The 24,620-nt window shown below is 47.7% G+C and overlaps 1 protein-coding gene across 1 annotated transcript in view; it reads right to left on the minus strand.

Annotated features, from left to right (window-relative positions):
• RBM19 (RNA binding motif protein 19) overlaps window positions 1–24,620 on the minus strand; it is a 93,298-nt gene that overhangs the window by 5,169 nt on the left and 63,509 nt on the right. Inside the window, exons 22-23 of the mRNA XM_056859057.1 lie at window positions 22,847–22,952; window positions 13,897–14,017 (exon numbers count right to left, since the gene is read on the minus strand). Of these exons, the coding sequence (XP_056715035.1) occupies window positions 13,897–14,017; window positions 22,847–22,952 (227 nt within the window). The remainder of the gene's footprint in view (window positions 1–13,896; window positions 14,018–22,846; window positions 22,953–24,620) is intronic.

Genomic DNA, 24,620 nt, shown 5'->3' on the forward strand with positions numbered 1-24,620 from the left:
GAAACAATAGATTTTTGGAGGAATGTGCTAGAGCGACCCCAAATACCAGCGTGTCCCTGCATTGCTGGTGCTGAGGTGATGCCGCCGTGTTGCTGGCGAGGCACTCCTAGGTCTCCTTTTGCTGCCTGTAAGTCCCCTGCCAGCCAGTGGATCAGCACTGGGGGGGCACAGGAGTGGGGCATCCCCTGCTCCCGGGTGGGGCCTGGCAAGCCTATGGAAATGACATCACGGCATTGCGTTGACACTCTAAAGAATTTCCCAGATCTCAATGGTTTTTACCATAGAGATTTTGGAAAATCCTACAGCATGGACACAACAACATAAAGTCACGTCTAGGTACATGACTGGAAGCGATAATGCAATGTCACCCTCCCCACTCCCAAAACGTCCTTGGGGAGGTGGTATGTGGTATGAAAGACCTCTACCTGAGATCTGGGACAGCTGCTGCCACTATGAATTGACAATACTGACTGTGATGGACCAATGGCCTGATTCAGTTTCATGTCTTTGTGTGTTCTCCCTCCTTGTCTTAGAGCAGAATTACAGCGCATCTATCACAGCTTCAACAGACTGCTTCTACCTTAAGAAACATGGGATATTCAGAGGTGTGTAGGTAATCTCTAGCAGAATTCTTAGCGCCCACACTAAATTACAGTTCCCAAAATTGTTTTTTTTTGGGTGGGGAACACCATGATAGTTAAATTAGTACAGAACTGGTACAGCATTAACCTACATGCTTTCTTTATCCTTCTCCCCCACTTTTTCAAATTAACTCTTTCTTTAAAAAAAAAAAAAGTAACTGTTATGCTGCACCTGGTAAAATCCAACTTAATTCTGGCTGTAATCCATTTGCGAGTCCTGACCCAGTAGGTGAAAACCATCCCCAGCTCTCCCACGTGGCTGCAGCACTAAAGAAGAAAATCACCGAGGGCTGGCAAGCTGTCTTTCAAGGAAATCAGGCATTTCCTCCAAAGAGCCACAGATTACTCTCCAAGGAACCCAAAGGGGTCACAAGGAAGTTCTGAAGCCCTAGCCGGAGGTTTGAATGGCAAATGGCTGGAAGAGTTGATCAATCTGTAAACCAGAAACTGTCAGAAAGACGCAAAAAGGGAAGGAAGCTGAGACGGGTTCATTTTTAGAGCATACGGGTGGAGAGTGCCGAACCCTGCCCTCTAAGCCAGGGGTGTCAAACATAAGGCCAGGGGGCTGGATCCGCCCCCTTGAGGGCTCTTATCCGGCCCATGAACCAGCTGAGGCAACCACCTCCCCCCAGTCTCGAGATGTCCATTATCAAACACTGTTAAATAAAAGAAAATACTGTAAGAGCATTATTGTTTTAAGCATGTTTCTATTTTAAGTTTAAAAAAACCATCAATTGGCTTTGCCTGTGTCTTCTATAAAGTTTGTATCTACAGACACTGACATTAAATTTTATGACACACATGGTCCGGCCCGGCCAAATGACATTTATGTCCCTCCTAACAAATGAGTTCGACACCCCCGCTCTAAACTTTACTGTCATTTCCCTGCACCCTGTTTTCCAGGGTCATTTCCCCCTAATTGCGCATGAATAGGGTTGCCAGGTTCCTCTTCCCCACCTGTGGGAGCTTTTTGGGGCGGAGCCTAAAGAGGGCGGGGTTTGGGGAGGGAAGGGACTTCAGTACCATAGAGTCCAATGGCCAAAGTGGCCATTTTCTCCAGGTGAACTGATCTGTATTGGTTGGAGATCAGCTGTAATAGCAGGAGATCTCCAGCTAGTACCTGGAGGTTGGCAACCCTACGCATGAAGATCAGAAGCAAGCCAAGCTGGGAGAAACATATCTGGAGAAGTGGATATGGGGAGGTCAGTGGCAAGTTGCAGGGAGCGTTCACTTCTCCTCCCTTGCATGCCGCCTTTTTCTAAAAAACAAACAAACCTTCAGACTTTGCCACCTCTCACTTTTTACATGAATTGTAGCAGACCCAGTTTTTTTTAAAATCTACTTATGTTACATCCCCTTCATGCTTGTGACTCCCAACATCACGAGAGGCTGCACATGAGAATCTTAAATATGTAGGGTTGCCTGACTCCAACTGGGGCCTGGAGATTGCTCGGAATTAGAACTGATGTCCAGGTGACAGAGATCAGTTCCCCTGGGGAAAAAAGGCTGCTTTGGAGGGTGGACTCCACGACATTATACCCCATAGAGGTATACCTCCCTCCCCAGGCTCCATCCCCCAAATCCCCAGGTGTTTCCCAACCCAAAGCAGGCAACCCTATGGTAGATTCAGCCAGTGAAGATGCTCAATAAGGTGTTCTTGGAAGCTCCCTCCCAAATTACAGAACGTCCTCCCTCCTGGATATTGAACAAAACCCAACCCAAACTTTTGGGAAGTGCTGCAAAACCTGCCTTTGCAAGGTTTGGATGCTAAATTGGCCCAAGAATCCTCAAAAGAGGGCATGAGGCCAACTTAGGGTTGCCAGCTCTGGGTTAGGAAATACCTGGAGATTTGGGGGGCGGAGCCTGAGGAGGGCGGGGTTTGGGGAGGGGCTTCAATGCCACAGAGTCCAATTGCCAAAGCGGCCAGTTTCTCCAGGTGAACTGATCTCTATCGGCTGGAGGTCAGTTGTAATAGCAGGAGATCTCCTGCTAGTGCCTGGAACTTGGCAACCCTAGGCCCACTGTGATTTGACAGCGCACATTCTCTCTTGTGGGGACTGTATTCTGGTGGATTCTTTGCATTCTGTTTTACACTTGGCCAGGACTGGTTAGAAATCTTGTGTTTTTGAAGGGTCACAAAATGCTTAATTACCTTCGCTTCACTTTTTTGTTTGCACGGGGGAAGGGAGGGCACAAAGCACCGCTGGCCAATTTCGCTCGCATCTTTCCGGCGCCGGCACATCAAAACAGGTACCCCGCCACGGCCCCCCTCCAACCTCGCAAGCTTTCCATTTGCGACGCGTCCCCCTCTGTCCGAGGCGCGCTCGCTTCCCCAATCCGAGCCTCCGCTTGGGCTGAAATTTCCCTTCTGTCAGTTTAATTCCTTGATCGATGGGGAAGAGCAGGAAACGCGGCCCTGCGCAGCTGGCCTCCCAAGTTACCCCTGGCAGGAGATCGCCGGCCCTGCTGGCGACGGCTGAGTGAAATGTTTGTGGAGCGCACAGAACACAAGTCAATAGTAATTTAGCGGGATTGGGAGCAAGTACCTCCTCTGCACGAATTGCAGCTCCCGGGAGAGGAGGAGGTGTGCATGGGATATTACTGACTCACTCGGAAATATTTCCAAAACAACCCTCCGAGAAGGGGGAAGGGGTGGGGGAGGACAGCGAGCGCCTTGCAAGGTGAAGACTGCAATGCAACGGCAGGTTCGCACTAAATGTCTCGCAGGCGGCGACCCAGCACGTAGCTTGCGAGTGCACGGAAAGCGGGCTTGGGCCAGGCATGGCAGGGGAGGAGGATGCAATTGCTCAGCTTGGCAGCAACACAAAACACCCGCAGCTCAAGCTCTGAAAAAAGCAGCTGAATGGAACCTGGGTTTGAGTCCGTGCTTGAGGCCGGCATGGAAGAGGGAACCCCAGTTCTCCCCGTGCAGACTTAGAATCATAGAATCATAGAGTTGGAAGGGACCACCGGGGTCGTCTAGTCCAACCCCTTGCACAATGCAAGAAATTCACAACTACCTACTCGCACCCCCCTCCCCAGTGACCCCTACTCCATGGCCAGAAGATGGCCAAGATGCCCTCCCTCTCAACATCTGCCTAAGGTCATAGAATCAGCATTGCTGATAGATGGCCATCTAGCCTCGGCTTAAAAACCTCCAGGGAAGGAGCGCTTACCACCTCCCGAGGAAGCCTTTTCCATTGAGGAACCGCTTTAACTGTTAGAAAATTCTTCCTGATGTCTAGACGGAAACTCTTTTGATTTAATTTCAACCCGTTGCTTCTGGTCTTGTATGTGTTTGAGCCCAACCGAAGCTATCCACAGCAGAGCAGAGAGCATGTGTATCTGATTCTCCCAAATCAAACCATTGGTCCTCCTGCCTCAGTACTGCCTACCCTAAGATTCTTGTTTTTATTGGCAATATGCAGGATTGAACCTGTGGCCATCTCCATGCAAAGAATGTGCAATACTATGTCTGAGCTATGGTAGAAGATAAATTAACATCAAGTAACTCCAGGTTAAAAGAGTCCCGTGGCGCAGAGTGGTAAGCTGCAGTTCTGCAGTCCAAGCTCTGCTCACGACCTTTCGATCCCAATGGAAGTTGGGTTCAGGTAGCCGGCTCAAGGGTGACTCAGTCTTCCATCCTTCCGAGGTCGATAAAATGAGTACCCAGCTTGCTGGGGGTAAAGGGGAGATGACTGAGGAAGGCTCTGGCAAACCACCCCGTAAACAAAGTCTGCCTAGGAAACATCGGGATGTGATGTCACCCCATGGGTCAGGAATGACCCGGTGCTTGCACAGGGGACCTTTACCTTATTTATTTTTTAACTCCAGGTAGTTCAAATAAGGGACCTGGGAGCAGAATACCCCTCCAAGTTCAGCTGAAAATTAATTATCGGAATACTAAGTGGTTTGGGGGCGGAGCCTAGAGAGGATGGAGTTTGGAGAAGGGGCTTAGCAGGGTTGTAATATCTAAGCCCTGACCTGGATGGCCCAGGCTAGGCTGTCAGATCTCAGAAGCTAAGCTAGTATTTGGATGGGAGAAGAAGAGTTGGTTTTTATATGCCGACTTTCTCTACCTTTTTTAAAAAGGAGAATCAAACCAGTTTACAATCTCCTTCCCTTCCTCTCCCCACAACAAACCTACCTTGTGAGGTAGGTGGGGCTCAGAGAGCTCGAAGAGAACTGTGACTAGCCCAAGGCCACCCAGCAGGCTTCATGTGTAGAAGTGGGGAAACCAACTTGGTTCTCCAGAGTAGAGTCCACCACTCCTAACCACTACACCACACTGGGATCCTTGGGTCACTGCGCAGGGGCAGGGAATGGCAAACCACCTCTGCTAGTCTCTTGCCTTGAGAACCCCATAAGGGGGTCGCCATCAGTTGGCTGCGACTTGACGGCACTTTACACGCACACACAATATCATAGATTCTGCCTTCTCATGTTGCCATTTGTTCCAGCCGAACTGATTTCTGTAGGCTGGAGATCATTTGTAATTCTAGGAGAACTCCAGCCCCCACCTGGAAGTGGGCAACTCTCCCTGAGCATAATAAAACCCAGTGCTTTTAGTGGAGTATAACTTTTCATTTCTGGTAATTTCTATAACAGAGTGTACAACTTATCGCACTTTTTTTAAAAAGGCAAAATTCTCACAATGGATAGATGGCAGCTTGTTTCCACACGGTTGGGATAGTGTGCTCTACCTGGCCAAATCTTTACTTTTGTTCCTCTTTCCCTCTACTTTGTGTGCAACTGTGTTCCTACAGCCTTTTAAAAAATACATCCAACAATACACAGTGCTGTAAGTACAAAGGGGACGATTGTTATTGTTCTAATGTTCATTCTAAAAGATTATGAATAAAAAACATTAAAAATAATAATAACATATAGGCACTGTGTATTACACATATTCACCCATTCCCAAATCTTCCAAACTGCAATAAAGGTGACGGTGGCAGAGGATTATCCTCCAAACAAACATCCTCAAAATCCATGCACGTGGCAAACTGTATCTGTAAAGTACAAGACTAATTAGAGCCCAAATCTGGAGGTTTTAGCTGGTAATGATAACTTAGAAGAAGATGAAGAGTTGGATTTTATACGCTGACTTTCTCTACCACTTAAGGAAGAATCAAACTGGCTTACAATCATCTTCCCTTCCTCCCCCCTCGCCACAACAGACACCCTGTGAGGTAGGTGGGGCTTAGAGAGCTCTAAGAGAGCTGTGACTAGCCCAAGGTCACCCAGCTGGCTTCATGTGTAGGAGTGAGGAAACCAACCCAGTTCACCAGATTAGTGTCTGCCACTCATGTGGAGGAGGAATCAAACCTGGTTCTCCAGATCAGAGTCCACCACTCCAAACCACTGCTCTTAACCACTACACCACACTGGCTCTCTTAGCACAGTGTCACCATTTGGCTGCCCAAGTAGGGAAGATTATGGGTGGGGCTGGCTGCACGCAGGCAAGTGAAGTATGTGCTGCAATCAGGTAGAGCACAGCAATGCCATGAACCCATGACCTTCTGGACAATGGGAACAAGGAACACTATTCCAGGTTAGAGTCCATATGACATCAATCATCAAGAATTGCAAAAAAGGGTGGCGATGAAGCAGGCAAGTTTCCCCAAGGATAGCTATCTATACAAGAGACAGGTTTTCTGTATATGTAGGGCCTTTTAAAGCAGAGCAAGCACCGGGTCATTCCTGACCCATGGGGTGATGTCACATCCCGACATTTACTAGGCAGACTTGGTTTACGGGGTACTCATTTTATCGACCTGGGAAGGCTGGAAGGCTGAGTCAACCTTGAGCTGGCTACCTGAAACCGACTTCCATCAGGATCGAACTCAGTTCATGAGCAGAGTTAAAGATCCTGGAAAACAAAAGGGAGACCTCAACTTTCTATTTTGGGTGTTCTCCCACCTGCTTTCCCCTTTTGTCCACACAGACCATGCTGTTCACCTTCTGTTTCACATTAGCCGCACAGATCAGTAGGTACCAGTGTGGGTTTGAAACATCTTCCACGTCTGCCTTATGGGAAACCAGAAATGCCGAAGCTCTAAATTCCCCAGATCAGGGCTGTCTGAATGTAGTTTTAGCTGGTAATGTGTCTTCTCCTCACTGCTCACTTGCCAGATCCATTCCCATGGGTACAGAAATGAAAAGTGCTGGTCCCATTCTATTGCAGCCTAGTTCAAGAACTTGGTTTGGTCTTTATTAGCCTTGAGGAAGAGGCATGAGTTCCCAACCCCCAGCATGCTGCTAGCACCTGCCCTAGAAGGGCAGCTTGAAGACCGAGGCAAGCTTCTCAGAACCAGCCAAGTCGCAGCCTTGGGGGATGGTGGCAGGTTGCTAGCAGAGGAGGCTGCAGCCGAGCGCAACGTTCCAAGGTGAGCGGATAAGTGCACGAATCCTCCGCGTGTCGCGGCCGGCTAGCAACAAAGGAACAGAGAGGGGACGATAAAGGCAAAGCTGAACATGTAGCCAAATATAAACCCATTTCCTCCTAGCCGAGAGCACAGCAAACAAAGATTTTTAGAGCAGATACCTCTGGCATCATTGTGCTCTTTCCAATGAATTCCCAGGCTCCGCAGCCGGGAAACTGGACTGAAAGCCTCTCTCTGCTGCGGGCCTGCTGTTTGAAATGCCCTCTGGATAAATAGCACGCAGCCAGCGACTTACTCTCTTCCCCTCGGCTTTTCTGCCTGCTCTCTTCCCTCTCAAATACATCCCTGGAAGAATGTTCTCTTTTATTTGCTTGGCCAAAAATCAAATATACTCCAGATTTTGGGTGGGAAGAAGAAAGGGGGGGGGGGAGAAAACAAGTAGAAAAGGGGATACAAACACATCATTGTCAAACGTGCAAAAAACTCCAAAATGAGTAAAGAGGATGGATTTCTCTGCTTCCTATTGCCTTTTCAACTCTCCTTTCCTCCAAAGAGTTGAGGGAGACATACTGAGTTTTACCCAAGTTTGCTTTTCCTAATAACACCCTGGTAAAAATAGGTTTGGTTAATAGTGCATGGCTGCCCCAAGGTCATCCAGTGAGCTTCCTGGATGAGGTTACTCAGTAACCCTGGGCCAGCCAGCGTGGTGTAGTGGTTAAGAGCAGTGGATTCTGATCTGGAGAACCAGGTTTGATTCCCTACTCCTCCACATGAGCGGCAGAGGCTAATCTGGTGAACTGGATTTGTTTCCTCACTCCTACACACGAAGCCAGCTGGGTGACCTTGGGCTAGTCACACCCTCTCAGCCCCACCTACCTCATAGGGTGTTTGTTGTAGGGAGGGGAAGGGAAGGTGACTGCAAGCTGGTTTGAGTCTCCCTTACATGGTAAAGTGGCATATAAAAAACCAGCTCTTCTTCTCTCTCTTCTTCTCTTCAGCCATCCTCTCTCTGCACAACCTCACTCATAGGGCTGCTGTGAGATTAAAAATGGTGGAAGACTACACATGCTGCCCTGATCTTCTCACTTGTCGCCTTGGTGGAGGCATCTGATTGGCTACAGTGGGAAACAAGAGACAGGACTAGAGGGGCTATGGCTCTGATTGAGCAGCTCTTGTAGTCCAGTTGGGGGACAAGGTGTCCTGCAGTCAATTGCCTTGAGATGGGCTGATTCCACCCTCTCAGTTGTGAAGTGTCTATGTTCCCAGCAGTAACAGGAGATGAAGGGCTGGTTCTTATACCCCGCTTTTCTCTACTGTAAGGAGTCTCGAAGTGGCTTACAATCACAATCTGTTCCTCTCCCCACAACGGGCCCCTTGTGAGGTAGGTGAGGCTGAGAGAGTTCGGAGAGAACTGGGACTAGCCCAAGGTCCCCCAGCAGGCTTCATGTGGAGGAGTGGGGAATTGAACTCACTTCTCCAGATTAGAGTCTGCCACTCATGTGGAGGAGCGGGTAATCAAACCTGGTTCTCCAAATTAGAGTTCGCCACTCATGTGAAGGAATGGGGAATCAAATCCGGTCCTCCAGATTAGAGTCCACTGCTCTTAACCACTACACCACACTGGCTACCACGCTGGAAGGAGGAGGAGGAGAAAGAGGTAGTAGTGGCAGTAGCAGGGGGGGTGTTCTTTCCTTGCCCTCTTGCTTCTGCTTGGAAAACATCTCCTGAGTACCTGATATGGGAGACACAACTTCCTCCTGTCTCAGACAACTAGCTGCAGGACACTTTTTCTCCAACTGGAGGAGGAGGAAGGGGCGGTGAATGAGCAGTCAGCCTATGACTGTCACATATACCGGCGCTGGATTCACTGATAAGCTTCAGGCATGTGTACATTAAAAAGAGAGAGTGAGAACGTTCACAGGGCCATGAGCTCCTTTCTCACATGCAGCTAACTGCAATAACAGTTCTAGTTCACTGCAAAGGCTAGGGGTGGCGGTGTCAGGTGGCATTTGTGTTACCCCCAGAAGGAAATGCTGAGAGTGGAAAGCATTGTGCTTAATATTTGCTCTACCAAACTAAACCCTTGTTGCTTTACTCTTCGGTCATAGAATCATAGAGTTGGAAGGCACAATGCAGGAAATTCACAATTACCTCCCCCCCACACCCCCAGTGATCCCTACTCCATGGCCAAGATGCCCTCCCTCTCATTATCTGCCTAAGGTTATAGAATCAGCATTGCTGACAGATGGCCATCTAGCCTCTGCTTAAAAACCTCCAGGGAAGGAGAGCTCACCTCCAGAGAAAGCCTGTTCCACTGAGGAACTGCTCTAACTGTTAGAAAATTCTTCCTGATGTCTAGACGGAAACTCTTTTGATTTAATTTCAGTTGGTGTAGATGGCTGAGGGTGATGTACAGCATGATATATTCAGGGAGTCTGCATGTGGCTTCACTCCAGCGTCGACAATGAAGAATTGAATATACGCACTTGCCTGATACAGAAAGAATCAGACTATTGGATTGTCTAAGCTCAGCAGGGACTCGCCAAGATCTTTCCCAGCTCTACCGTCTGAAATCCTTTTTAAATGGAGGTGTCAGGTACTGAACCCGGGACCAGCAGCATGCAAAGTATGCACACTACAGCTGGTCTTTGGGCTTTACTCTCGAGACAAGAACTGCATCCTTGCTTCAACCCAAGGAACCGAGGGGTGTGCGCACGCATGCAGCGTTTACATCCCACACATTTAAAAACCACAAAATCCATTTGATGCCTTCTCACGTCCAGTATGGTTTATACATGTATTGCATTATTTTGAAACATTAATATTGGAATGATACACTGTTGTGAGTACAGTCACTCCCATGCAACAGATGAACTGAAAGTGTCCTGCAGCGATGCTGAGGAAGGATTTTCCTCTCAGCACCTTCTAGGAATCATATCCCATGTGATCTTAGTAGCATCATAAAGGGAGTTGCTGAAGCTGTTTCCAATGTTTTTGCCCTTATCCAATATGGCATCTCTAATGTTATAGTAGAAGAGCCCCGTGGCGCAGAGTGGTAAACTGCAGTACTGCAGTCCAAGCTCTGCTCACGACCTGAGTTTGATCCCAACGGAAGTCAGTTTCAGGTAGCCGGCTCAAGGTTGACTCAGCCTTCCATCCTTCCAAGATCGGTAAAATGAGTACCCAGCTTGTTGGGGGTAAAGGGAAGATGACTGGGGAAGGCACTGGCAAACCACCCTGTAAACAAAGTCTGCCTAGTAAACGTCAGGATGTGACGTCACCTCATGGGCCAGGAATGACCTGGTGCTTGCACAGGGGACTACCTTTACCTAATGTTATAGTAGAAAAGTCCTGCTTTCTACACCAGGGTGGCTAGGTTTTTTTTTCCCCTCTTCACAAATTTAAGCCACTCTTTAGCACACACTTTGGTGTGTTTTCTTTTTTAAAAATTGTTTTTGGGCAATGGATTTGTGCTATGATCATAATGTAATAGGATGTACATATTCTGATTTTTGTTCATTTTGGCTTTAAAATGTAAGATACACTAATTGCATATAGGCCAGCGTATCATTGCGCACAGGCCAGAGAGAGATCTATATCTCTTGCTGGAGCTGGAACGATGGTCAGTTGTGTATGTGCAGTTTGCATGTATTGCTTTCAACGGATGAGTATTTCATTGCTCTTTGAATGCACATTCCTATGCACATTTGGAATAACTAATTGTACATAAATACCATATTCGCGCATGACTAGAGCTGGATCGAGGCATAAATGGAAGCAATTGTTTTTGATGTGCATTCCTTGTGTGAATACAATTAAATAGTGTAGAGGGAAAATATATATATATATAGGAATCTTAAGGCAATGTCTGACAGCCCATACAGCATTAGCTACCTGAAGCACAAAAACTTCCTGAGAGATTTCTTCACACCAGTGCTGTCAAGCACAGCCATGGAAAAAAAATGAACGCTAGATAGTCTACAGACACTCTTCCATTCGCACCGATTGTTTGGGTAGACACATGAAGCCACACAAAGCTGCCTTCAGCGCAAACACAACGCAAGTCTGCCAAACGCCACGGGGACAATTTAACCTCGCCAAATTATCCTGGGATTTGGCAGGCAGATCCCTGAGTTGGAGAGCAGCAGATCTAACACACCAAATGCACACCACAGACATTAACAAACACGCTCCCCACGTGAAACCTGACCTAGACACATGGTTAGCGTGCCGTCTACATGGGACTTTTTATTGTCCTTTTTCCTTAAGTTGCCTAGCAGGAGGGAGAGATGAGCCAAAGGAAGCACATTGATCTGTCTCTTACTCTCTGAAGGAAGCTTGGGGCGAACCTTACACTAACATTTGCCGACCAGTACATTCGAGCTTGTCAATAGCTGCAAGAAACAGCAGTTTTCATCTTCGGATATGTCAACGCTGGGGCTCTGATCCAAAGAGATTGTCTCATTCTCAATGCACTGCTCCTCAGAGGAGCTCTTCCACTTTCACTAGATAAAACACATATCTGTTCCCGGCCCAAAGATTGTTCAAGGTGCCCGAGATCCTTACCACATATCCACCCAACTGATCAGACACTTTTACAGTTGCTATCTTGCTCTCTCCTCCTGTATCTTTTGCAGTGACCCAACTGTGCTTTCTCACCGGCTTGCCAGGCTACAAGGGAGATAATAAGGGAGCGTTCCCTTCAGCTTGGAAGCACCCTTTCCCTGAACACAGTGTCACCTCTCTTCCTTCAGATCTCATCTTTTTTGCGATGCCTTTTAGGTCAGCCTTCAATCCTCACTCCAAACTGAAAAGAAGGCCAGAGTGGTGTAGTGGTTAAGAGCGGTGGTTTGAAGCAGTGGACTCTGATCTGGAGAACCGGGTTTGATTCCCCACTCCTCCACATGAGCGGCGGACGCTAATTTGGTGAACCGGGTTAGTTTCCCCACTCCTACACATGAAGCCAGCCAGGTGACCTTGGGCTAGTCACAGCTCTCTTAGTACTCTCTCAGCCCCAACTATCTCACAGGGTGTCTGTTGTGGGGAGGGGAAGGGAAAGAGATTGTAAGCCGGTTTGATTCTTCCTTAAGTGGGAGAGAAAGTTGGCATATAAAAATCAGCTCTTCTTCTTCTTATGCAGGGCTGTTTCCCCATGGTCACCCCCACTGACTGCTCCAGTGCTTCTTTTTGATTATGCATGCCTTTCCCAACTGTCAGAGGTCACCTTGCTCTCCCTGCATGTTTGTGTGTGCTTTGCCTGCGTTTTCCGGATTCTCGCTAAAACAGCATCTGGAAAACACGGGTAAAATGCACGGAAACACGCAGGGAGAGCGAGGCGACCTCTGAAGGTTGGGAAAGGCATGCACAATCAAAATGAAGCACCGGAGCAGTCAGCGAGGGCGACCACGAGGGAAACAGCCCTGCATAAATGGCCTAATCCTACCTATGCCAACTGCACATCATCCCTAGTTAGCCTTCCCTCTCCTCTCTCTGTTGCATCCCCCTACTGTTAGTGATTAGAATGCAAGTTCCTCAGGGCAGGATTCCATCACTTTCCTGGTGCAGAGTTACTGCCAGTCTAAGTTCATTGGAGCCAATACGCTTAGACAGGAGTAACTGCTTGCCTGTGCCCCACACATTGATGATACCATTAAAAAATGATCGACCCAAGGGACCACATGTGTAAATATGTGTATGGGATGTGGGCAGGTGTAGTCTCTTCTCCTAGCCTACACGGAAGATTGGATCTACGTTCAGGCAGCCACGAGGGGAAGCAGCATTCAATAAACCATGGTTTGTGAATTCAGATGTCACAACAAACCTCAGTTAATACAAACCGGCTACAAACATCCAGTTTGATGCTGAACAACAAACCCTAGTTTGTCAGACCATCTTGCATTCTGACACCACAACAAACCTTGGTTTCATCAAACCATGGTTTATCATGATATCTGAATACAACCCTGGTGTTTACAAAACATCATTTTCCAGTGATCCTTTCAGTACCTGGGTTTGGAATCATGTCTAAAACAAGTCTACTATTGCATTCTACTGCCAGGAATTCCCTGAACTGAGGAAATGCACAGGAAGTTGGGTCTTATTGCAGAGCAACAAGGAGTAGGAACAGCATTGGCTCCTATAAGTGGGTAGCAGAAAGATTGTCTGAGGAATGGCTACTGGTGTATATGCCAGTAGTCTGGCCTTCTCACCCTGCTGAAGTTTTGCCTTCAATTCAACCACTAAATCTATTCCCAATTCCAGCCATGGGCAGCAGGTTGGGAAAAAATCCACCCCAAAGTTTTTGTTTTGTTAGTTTTCCACTCCTCCAGCATGGCCCAGACAATCAATTCTTTGTTGCTTATAGGATCAAGCGCTGGAACGAATTATACAGATCACTTATTCATCTTTGCTCGATAAAACTACAACTACTCAGGGAGGCTCAGCAAAACTTAAGAGTATATCATGTCTGAAAATGCCGCAAACCTTTTTTGGAACAGTTTTAAAAGGGCCAGTGTTAAGCAGAAACCGGGTCATTTTAGTTGAGCTATTTTGTAACACTTAGCATTTATCAAGTGTGTTTTGAGCAATCAGGCCCTTCAACACAGATGACCTCTGCAATCCTTACAACAACCCTGAAAGTTAGGTCAGTGGTAATACCATCCCCTGAGGCTGAGAAGTATTTTGCTTGCCCCCAAGACTACCTCGCAAATTTGTAACAGAGATGAGATTTGAATCACAGACTTCTCAACAAAAGCCAAATGGAACCTCGGGCGATCCTAAGACTATGGTGGGTGGGTGGGTGGGTGGGTGAGGGGAGTATATATCTAAATAACAGGACAACACATGGTCACTGGCATAAGCTACGTTACCATGAAAATGCTCAGCAGTTTTCCGTCTCAGAGCCTCCACAGTTTCCTCGGTGTCAGCCCATTCCAAAACCAGCCTCCTGCCATACAAATGGGTACTGTGGCACAGGGCATTGAAAGCTTTCTGTGGAGAGATGGAGAAAAACACTGAGTGTACAGTCAACATGCCTGCCTTGTTTGAAAGCCTTGGTCATTCCACAACCCATCTTCTGCCTCAAATACACAGGTCAATCAACCCCTTCTGTGACTCGCAGAGCATCTAAATCCACGACCACAGGCTCCTGGGCAGCTTTGGCCTGAAGAGACTGCATCCACCACTGGTTGGAGCCATGCGGCAGGCCTCTACAACAGCGATTGCCAACCTGGTGCCCATGGGAGCTTCTTCTGGCACTCACCCATGTGTTTGAGGAAGGTGTGTGGGGCCTGTTCCTAACTGGCCCTGTCCAGGAAAAGTTCCTCCTACCTCACCCTATCGCCAATCAACTGGGCAGTGGGTCCAGCCTGCTGCTGTCCAGCTGATGGTAGTGCCCACTGTCCTCTCTCTCAACTCCAAAGGTGTCCACAGGCTCAGCAAAGCTGAGGCTCTCCTGCTCTACAAGCCTTATCCTTGGTGACAGATTCTTCTTCCACGGACAGCCTTGCAGCATTCAAACTTGTAATGCAGGGGGTGAAGAAGGAAAGAAGAACTCGGAACTGAAAGTTGGACAGAGCACAGTTTGGATTATGCATTGTGCCGAGACATCAGCGTCTGCAGCATTTCCAAGCATAAACTGAGGCCTAGCTCTCTTCCATGTGTGGTCAACCTGAGTCTGTCTGTGGCTCACATGACAGAATCCTCACCCACGCAAGACGAATGAGAACCAGGTCAGAAAGCCGTCTGGTTTGGGTGAACTGTCACCCCACAGGCACTCTGATGTCCAGTGAACAAGTCGTTCTGGGGAGCCATCTTCTAGGCAACAAGACGGTATCTACTATTGCCATTTCTACTGATTTGGATAGTGGTTTCAATGAGCTGAGCTGCTATAATCATGATTGTACTTGTATGAGGTATTGTTCTAAACCTATTACAGATAAGAAATGGAGCCCAAGGGATGTCAGTTTCTCCAGGACAATCTAATAACCCTACAGCACACTCTGGGATTGGAACACGGTGTTTCAGCCATGGTACCTCAAAGATCATCTACTCACATACAGTCCAGCTCAGACACTGAGGACATCTACAGAAGTCCTGTTGCATGTTCTTCTACTGTAGAAAACACAGTAGACAGCCATGGGGGGGAAAGGAATGATCTCAGTAGAAGAGATACAGCTCTGGAATGCCCTCCCAAGAGAAGCCTGCCTGGCCCCATCAGTTTTGGCCTTTCACAGCATGTTCTGTAAACACTGTTTATGCCTTGAATCTGGCTAAAAATAATGCTGCTTTTACTGGCATTCGTGCTGATTTTATTGCATTTAGACTTGTTGGCTTCTCTTTTATCCTTTACCCTTCTTACTATTTGAACTGGGTTGTCATTTTTTTTATTATACTAAGGCTGCTTTCACACCTGTTGGATAATGCACTTCCAATGCACTTTAGCAATCGTTTGCAACTGGATTTCCCTATTTGCAAATGATTCCTAAGTGCATTGAAAGCGCATTATCCAACATATGTGAATGCAGCCTATGTAAGTAAGTTGTACAATTGTTTGTTTATACTGTTTTTAAAGCTATTGTAACACACTCTGGGGTTCCACACTAGGAATGGAGGGCAGGATAGGAGACCTTGTCAATAAACTAAAAATATTAGCCAAAAATGGATTAAAAGATGATAAACAATTATCTTCCCAAAAGGCCATATTCTGATGTTTCAGAGAAGGTATAAGGGGCTCTCTTAGGTTGAGTACTCTTGGTTCATACTCCCCAAAATGAAACTGCATCACCAGCAGGCACCATCCATTTCTCAACCCTCTCAAGCAAAACAAAGACTGCAAACCTGCACACACTTACCTGGGAGGAAGCCCCATAAAACAGAGTGGGACTCGTATCTGAGTATACATGCCTAGGATTGTGCTATAACTTCCCAAAGACAATATACTCTGAAACTAATTTGTCTGCTGTTCAACCTTTCCCCTCCCAAATGAGCAGGTTTTCTCTCCTTCCTTATGCAAATGAGAAGACCCCCCAATTTGCATTCTTCCTTGCTATTGGAAAGAAGCCTCAGGAGTCCACCCTCTTTTGTGCCTTCTTCTTTCTCAATCCTGTCCCCTCAAAGAACAGGAGGAAATATTCTGTTGTGTTATGTTTGCTTCTCCTAAAGATTGTGACTCCTGCAGCTCCGGCTGGTTATATTTTGCTTCCACTTGCTGCTGCTGTTTCTTTCTTTCTTTTTTTAAAAAAGGCCTATTTTCACATTAAATGTTAACCAATTAGCAGAGCAACGTGTTGGCTTAAATAAACACTGCTGGGAGGGGAGGAGAGGAGGAGAAGAGGAGAAAGGAGGAGTCAGCTGCAGGGAGTTGTGATAGCTGTTTATGTTGGCAGAAATAGCAATTCCAGCCCTGGCAAGCAACTGCGGCTCTAATTGCAGGTTCTCATTTGCTAATTTGTACTTTTTAATTTCTCACTTCCCAGCATCATATGGGGGGGAGGGGGGAGAGAGAAGTGGGGGGGGGGGAGAGAGAGAGAGAGAGAGAGAGAGAGAGAGAGAGAGAGAGAGAGAGAGAGAGAGAGAATATACGGGAGAATGAGTTGCATGTGCCCGTCTGCATGTGCATGCGCCACAACAGCTGGGCGCCACCAGATTCTTGAGGTCTCACCCAAGCAGAGCGTTGTGTCAGATTCAAAACGTGCAGCTGTCACTCATGCTTCTGTTGCCCCAAGGATAGATCACAAGGCTGTTGTCTGAGCGCCGGTCTGCGCTTTATACTCGCTAGAGAGATTGGTGTCCCTGTGGCACGTACATGTTTCTCTCACACACATGCAAACTCACAGGTGGAGGAGGAGGAAGAAGAAGATGAGCAGGAGGAGGAGGAGGAAGAAGAGGAAGAGGAAGAAGAAGATGACAACAATCATGGGTAGGGTGAAGACCTTGACAGATGGCACTCAGACTCTCCTGAGGTTGTCCTGAGGAAGAAGAAGGAGAGTTGGTTTTTAAAGGCCAACTTTCTCTAGCACTTAAGGGAGACTCAAACCGGCTTAGAATCACCTTCCCTTCCCCTCCCCACAACAGACACCCTGTGAGGTAGGTGGGGCTGAGAGAGTGTGACTAGCCCAAAGTCTCCCAGCTGGCTTCGTGTGCAGGAGTGGGGAAACAAATCCAGTTCACCGGATTAGCCTCTGCTGCTCATGTAGAGGAGTGGGGGAATCAAACCCGGTTCTCCAGATCAGATTCCACAGCTCCAAACCACCACTCTTAATCACTGGTGGTAATGTTTAGAAAAGCTCACCAGGTGAGTTTCCCTGCCTGTGCTCTATGTCAGTGGTGTCTCCTAGCTGAGGTGGAGAAACCCACAACATACAGGCCCCCACTCGTGATAGGGCTGACTGAGTGGGAAAGGTGCAGAGGGAATTCGGATGTTTGCGACATCCGGAATGGCTGCGAGTGACTTGGCTCCCCCCAAGGTGACGGAAAGCTCCAGCTAATGACATGGCCCACTTCCTGAGAGAGGTGGGATGCCTGGAGCAAATTACATGCATCCAGTGCATAATTAACTTTGGGAAATTTACTTATGTAAGATAGGAGGATGGCCAGTGGCTGAAATGCCTTTAAAAAGGATTACACACATTTGTGGAGCGTAGGTCTGTCAGGAGCTATTCGCTGTCTGATTGAGTGAAATGGCTAAAGAGCTGCATTATCAGAAACAGCATACTTCCAAGTACCGGTCGCTGGGGGGGGGGGATTCTCTGATACATTTGTAGCCTCCCCACCACCAATGTGGTTTAGTAGTTAAGAGCTGAGGCTGATATCCTAATCACTGTACCATTATGGCTCATGGGATATCGTTAAATTTTCTTTCCCTGTTCTGTGTATATGGGGTGGGGGTAGGGATTTAGGCTGCTCCCTGTGCAAGTCCCTGGCTTGGGTATGTGTGCATACCCAATAAAATAACAGAATGCATGAGGGGGCCTTAAATGCAGATGTGCAGACAAACCCCACATGTGCAGCAAGCCCACAATAGCCATATACCTGGGACTTAACAATTCCACACCCCCAGGAGTCTTTCTAGCTGTGCACATCCTTGTGAGCTCTCAGGTGCAAGGGGAGTGTGTGTGTGTGTGTGTGTGTGTGTGTGCGTGAGTGTGCGTGTGTGTGTGTGTGTGTGTGAGAGAGAGAGAGAGAGAGAGAGCGCCAGCCGTCTGGGTTCCAGAGTGGTGGACGCCATAGATCAAAAAAGCAGGCCACTGGGATCACCTCCCAGGAGACCTACAGATCAGCAGATCTAAATGCTCTTAATTTGGGGGACAGGGCCACTCTGCCTCTTCGTTCCCTGTTGCCCTATTAAATACTCGGCCCAAACAGCCCACAGGCAAAACCATTAGCGGGATACAAAAGGCCGACAACATTAGGCTGTTGATAGATTTCCCATCCTTCCTAAAAACAAAGACCTATCACAGCTCCCGGCCGAGGATATTCTCCATAGCGCCAGCTGTGCTCTCGTAAGAGGGCCGCATGGGTGATTTCTCGTTTTTGAGACCAGCTGAGTTTTTAATGCCGTACGATACCGCATCAACTGCTTTGGGGGGTTCACACCAATGAGTTAGTGTCAATGTAAAGAAAGGCAACTTGGAGTGGGGGGGAACTGAAGCAAAACCCTCCTTCATATACGTAACACATGTGCACAGTCGCACACTGAAGCCACAGTCCCTTGAAGAGGCGGGTGCATGCTTAAAACGTCTTTCTGTGTCTGTAATTAAGCAGGGCAGAGATCTTGGGAACAAAGTAGAAACCTGGTGGAAAAAGACAACTGGAGCTGATAGTAAATAAGGGGGGTGATCAAAAGGAGATGGGGAAAAAGTACTACCAGTTTTGCAGGGGGGAAAAACAAGAAGAACAGCACCCCCTAATGGACAATAAAAGCAACAGAAGCCAGAATAGTTATGATTGTGTTTTTAAACAGCCCTTCCTTTAAGGCAGAGGTGTGAAACATAAGGCCCGTGGGCTGGATCTGGCCCCTTGAGAGCTCTTATCCAGCCTGTGGGCCAGCCGAGACAGCAGCCCCCCACTCTTGATTTGAGTTAGCGAGGCATGGCCCGCCTAGGGTTGCCAATTGCCCGGTGGTGGCGGGTAAACTACCCCCCATCCACCGGGCTGCCTGCCGGCCAGCTGAGAACCAGCAGGCGCTGCGGGAATGTGCATGCGCGTGCAGACGCAGCGCAAGAGTCACTTCCGGTTTAACCTGAAAGTGACGCGGACACTCTAGCACCCTTGGCTAAAACTCTATAGAGTTTTGGCCGGGATCGCTAGAGCGCCCCCGCCACTTCCGGGTTAAGCTGGAAGTGACATAGGCGCATCGCACGTGAGCGCGGCGAGTCAGGCGCGCGCACATTGCACGCTAACGCCACGGCCCCGCGAAGCTCCCGCCGGTGGAGCTGCAGGGCCTGGCAAGCCTAGCCCCGCTCAATCGAGTGACATTTGTGTCATATCTGGCCCTCGTAACAATTGAGTTCGACACCCCTGCTCTAAGGAGTTCAGTTCAGCATATATGATTCCCCCCTCCTCCATTTTATCCTCCCAACAACCCTGTAAGGTTAGTTACACTGAGAGAAAATAACAGGCCCAAGATCTCCCACTGAGCTTCATGAGTGGGGACTTGAAGCTGGGTCTCAGTTTGGTACCCTAACTACTACTATGTGCCACTGGAACTCAAGGGAAAATGAAATCAAGGAGGGATATGATTATAACTAATAAATGTCCTGCAAACACTAGCTGAGGTTCTGTCAACAATACCACTGATAACACACGCACCCTATATGTACAAAGATCTCTGCCGCGAATACTGGAACACAACAGTTAAGAGTAGATTAAATATTGCAGAGGATCCACACGTCGCAGTCCAGTTTCCAACAGCTGCACAGATCACTGCTCCACGGGAAACCGGTCAGCTACCCTATTTCATGTGGTAATCATGAGCATATCTGTGCAAACAAAATTAAAATAGCTCGGGGACTGTGCTGCTTGCCTCGCCAGGAGAAAAAGAAAACCAAAGAATCCACAACTGTAAGAAAGGGGGTGGGGGAAACTGTGGGACATGGACTTCAGCAGGTTGGGGGAAATGATAAAATCATGAACGGTACAGAGTGCACCCCATGAAATATTTTGTTGGGAGAGTTTCTCTCGGGACCAAAAGTGAAGGCCCTTGTTACATTTCCCAGGATTCCACACTGGTACTGATCAACCTGAATAGTGCCTCTTCATTTACTTCTCCAGTCCCCACATTGTGGTGTTTTTCCCCCACTTTGTCTAATGATACCCATCACATGAGAGGGAAGAGAAGTAGTAGCCATGGTTGGCTCCAGAATTATAACTCTGCAAATGCAACCCCCTGCCCACTCTCGCCTTTGTGCTTTCTGCTGGGCTAGCAGGCTGAAGTTCTTGGAGGAAGGGGAAGGATAAGACGTTGTCTGGAATAGGCCACTGTCTGACCTTGAGGTTCTGCCTTGGGAAGCCAGCGTGGTGTAGTGGTTAAGAGCGGTGGTTTGGAGCGGTGGAGTCTGATCTGGAGAATCGGGTTTGATTCCCCACTCCTCCACATGCGTGGCAGACGCTAATCTGGTGAACTGGATTTGTTTCCCCACTCCTACACACAAAGTCAGCTGGATGACCTTGGGCAAGTCACAGTTCTGTTAGAGCTCTCTCAGCCCCACCTACCTCATGGGGTGTCTGCTGTGGGGAGGAGAAGGGAAGGTGATTGTAAGCCGGTTTGAGTCTCCCTTAAGTGGTAAAGAAAGTCAGCATATAAAAACCAACTCTTCTTCCTCCCGGCTACTGGTCTTTTGGAGATTAGTGAAGATTATACTTTCTCAGAGGACTTCTGGGGTGATTGGAATGAACTGTGCCCTGTTTTTTGTATTTTTTAAAACTTCTCTGCAGTCTGTTGGTTTAATTTCAGTTTTAACTGTTGTTACAAGTGTTGTTTTTTTTTAAATATATGTTTTCACACTTTTATTGGCTTTGGGTTGCTTACTGCTTTTTGATGCTGCATTAACTACCTTTTAATTTAAATTTTATGCTGCACTGGATCTCAAGGGAAAATTAAATCAAGGCGGAGGCAGTTTTTGTGCTTTTAACTTTGTTGTGAGCTGTCTAGAATAGTGTTTTATTAGCAGAAGGATGAGCAAGAAATTTTTAAATAAATATGTGTCTTGGGCATCTTCTTTCAGATCTCTCCTTAACCAGCAAGGGGACCTCTATAGGTGGGCAAGGAGCAGGAAGATCCTTAGCCCTTTGCATACCCTCCATTCCAGCTTCATTTCCATGGTTTTCTATTGCAATGCTCTGGGGTATTCTCTTTCTCTCCCTTCCAACACCCTTCCGGCACTAGTTCTCTCTCCCATCGCTCCTTCCAAATATTCATTGCTCTCATTCTCTGCCTCCCACCCTCCCCAAAGTGCATTTCTTTATTCTTCCTCTATAAGACAAATTCCAGCCAGTCTCTTGGAAGAAAGTAAAGAGGAATATTGGAGACACTTTCTGGGTTATATCTTGCTCACACACACATGAGCACATACACCTCTGACGCCTGCTAATATTAATGTTCCTATCTACATGAAACCCACTTCAGCTCTGGGTTCTGTCCCTTGCAGCATAATCCTAAAGAGAGTTACATCACTCTAAATCCTTTGGCTTAAAAGAGTGTAACTCTTGTTAGGACAGCACTGTTGGTTGCTCTCAAGGATGACGAAATGTTGGCAGAAGAGGATGGAATACAGGGACCTGGGTTTCTGCCTTTCCTGAACCCCCACCAGTCTGATTTTACTCCCTTCTTCACTCTCCCATCTATCCCCATTCTTCTTTGGGAATCACAGGTCCTCCCTTTCCCAAGTGTCATGCCTTTCCATCTGATGTTACCTGTCAGCCCTCCAGGTATACATTGTGGGTCCAAAACTCCGGTGACGTAGGGAGCTCTGTGTAGAGCGCCCAAACGTTTTCTTTTCTTTTTTAAAAATAACTTGCACATGGAGCCCTGGTTAGAATGGGGTGTTTTTTTAAATTCTTTTGCCATCAAGTTACATCTGACTTATGGGGACCCCTGGTGGGGTTTTCAAGGCAAGAGACTTTCAAGGGTGGTTTGCCATTGCCTGCCTGCATGTCACCCTGGTATTCCTTGGAAGTCTCCCATCCAAGTACTTGGAGCGGTGGACTCTGATCTGGAGAACCGGGTTTGATTCCCCACTCCTCCACATGAGCGGCGGAAGCTAATCTGGTGAACCGGGTTTGTTTCCCACTCCTACACATGAAGCAAGTTGGGTGACCATGGGCTAGTCACACTCTCTCAGCCCCACCTACCTCACAGGATGTCTGCTGTGTGGAGGGGAAAGGAAGGTGATTGTAAGCTGGTTTGATTCTTCCTTAAGTGGTAGAGAAAGTCGGCTTATAAAAACCAACTCTGTTGCTTCTTCTTCTACTTGCCAGGGTCAACCCTGCTTAGCTTCCGAGATCTGACGTCAGGCTAGCCTGGGCTATCCAGGTCAGGGCTACAACTGGATATTATTATTATTATAATATATTGAGAGCTGACTCAAGCAAGTCTCTGGAGAGGCAGCACATACATGCTCTAAAATACATAAATAAAGTTGCCAAGCTACATCAAGGTGAGAGTGCTCTGACTAGGGCAGTTTGGTCACTTCTGCAACATCTCAGGACATTCCCCACCTCCGGAGCCAGTAGAAATGCGCAGGTGCTTTCACTATCCTCTGGCAATGCCTTGCACTCAGACTGAATGACAAGGACTAGAATGGAAGGGATTGTTTTTACCTTAGCATCCTGCTTCGTGAGGAAGTCCACAAACCCAAAGCCACGATGACTTCCTGTCCCGACCATTTTCTTCGGTAGGCGAACAGTCTTCAGCTCTCCAAAGGTGCTGAGGGAAGAAAAGTTGGTAGTTAAATTGTGGAACTCCCTGCCCCGGGGTATGGGGATGGCTGCCAATTTGGAAGGCTTTAAGAAGGGAGGGGACATGTTCATGGAGGCGAGTGCTATCCATGGCTACTACCGTAGTCAAAATGAATATTAGTCATGATGCAAACCTATTCTCTCTAGTATCAGAGGAGCAGGCCTATTATATTAGGTGCTGTGGAACACTGGCAGGACAATGCTGCTGCAGTCGTCTTGTTTGTGGGCTTCCTAGAGGCACCTGGTTGGCCACTGTGTGAACAGGCTGCTGGGCTTGATGGACGGTCTGATCCAGCATGGATTTTCTTATGTTCTTCCCTGTACTCAAGAATCATGGCTGAACCCTTTTAACAAACTTCTCCCAGAACTGCAAAAATCTGCATTACAAATATCCCTTGTCCAAAACTCCACTCTGTGAGAATCTGTGGAAAAATGAGAGCGAGTCTCTCCTCAAATGCTAAAGGTTACAGCTATTTCCACTGGAAGGAGGAATACATGCAATATGGGCCCTGGTGTGGTGGGCCTCTAATCACAGGCTTGTGTGGGGTCTGCTGTTGGGGAAACAGGGAGGGGGTCAGCAGGGTAACCTCCCAAGGCGAAGTACAAGAAGGAGGAGTTGGTTTTTATATGCCAACTTTCGCTACTTTTTTTAAAAAAGAATTAAACTGGTTTACAATCTCCTTCCCTTCCTCTCCCCACAACAGACACCTTGTGAGGTAGAAGAAGAAGAGTTGGTTATTATATGCTGACTTTCTCTACCACTTAAGGGAAATTTAAACCGACCTTCCCTTTCTACAACAGATACCCTGTGAGGTAGGTGAGGCTGAGAGAGAGTGACTAGCCCAAGGTCACCCAGCTGGATTCGTGTGTAGGAGTGGGGAAACAAATCCAATTCTCCAGATTAGCCTCTGCCGCTCCAAACCACCGCTCTTAACCACTACATCACGCTGGCTGGTAGGTGGAGCTAAGAGAGTTCAGAGAGAACTGTGACTAGCCCAAGGTCACCCAGCTGGCTTCATGTGCAGGAGTAGGGAAACCAACCCGGTTCACCAGATTAGAGTCCGCCGCTCATGTGGAGGAGTGGGAAATCCAACCCGGTTCTCCAGATTAGAGTCCACCGCTCTTAACCACCACACCACACCACACATGGGTGATCATGCCCTCCTTCTTTCTGGGAGGCATGCGCTACCCACATGAATCTTCCTCAAGGTGTCCAAACTGGATGCAGCTCCCTGATGACAACAACCTCAGTGGCAAACCCAGGGCATGCTGCCAAACAAGATGTTGACAGCCTTCAGACTCCACCACAATTTCTTTTCTCAGCCCGTGGAGAACCTGTCCTCTCTTCAGAGCCCTCCAGGCGCTTGCTGGCTGGGCCATATTCCCTTCCCACATTGCACATAAAGTTCCTGCCAAGAACGATGCCCCCCAGATTACTCCATCCATTAGGACAATTACTGGAATGCACATGCACATACAAACAACGTCACCACTTTGCCACGTAGCTAGATTGCTTGCATTTTATGTTGGTCATTCTTCCTCCTTGTTGACTGTTCCAATGAAACCACCCTTAAGGTGGCAAAAATTTTGTGCACTGGCATGCTCAATAAGACAGAAGAGGGTAGCTTAAATTTTA

This window comes from Euleptes europaea, chromosome 13 (genome assembly GCF_029931775.1).
Source record: "Euleptes europaea isolate rEulEur1 chromosome 13, rEulEur1.hap1, whole genome shotgun sequence".
Taxonomy (NCBI): Eukaryota; Metazoa; Chordata; class Lepidosauria; order Squamata; family Sphaerodactylidae; genus Euleptes; species Euleptes europaea.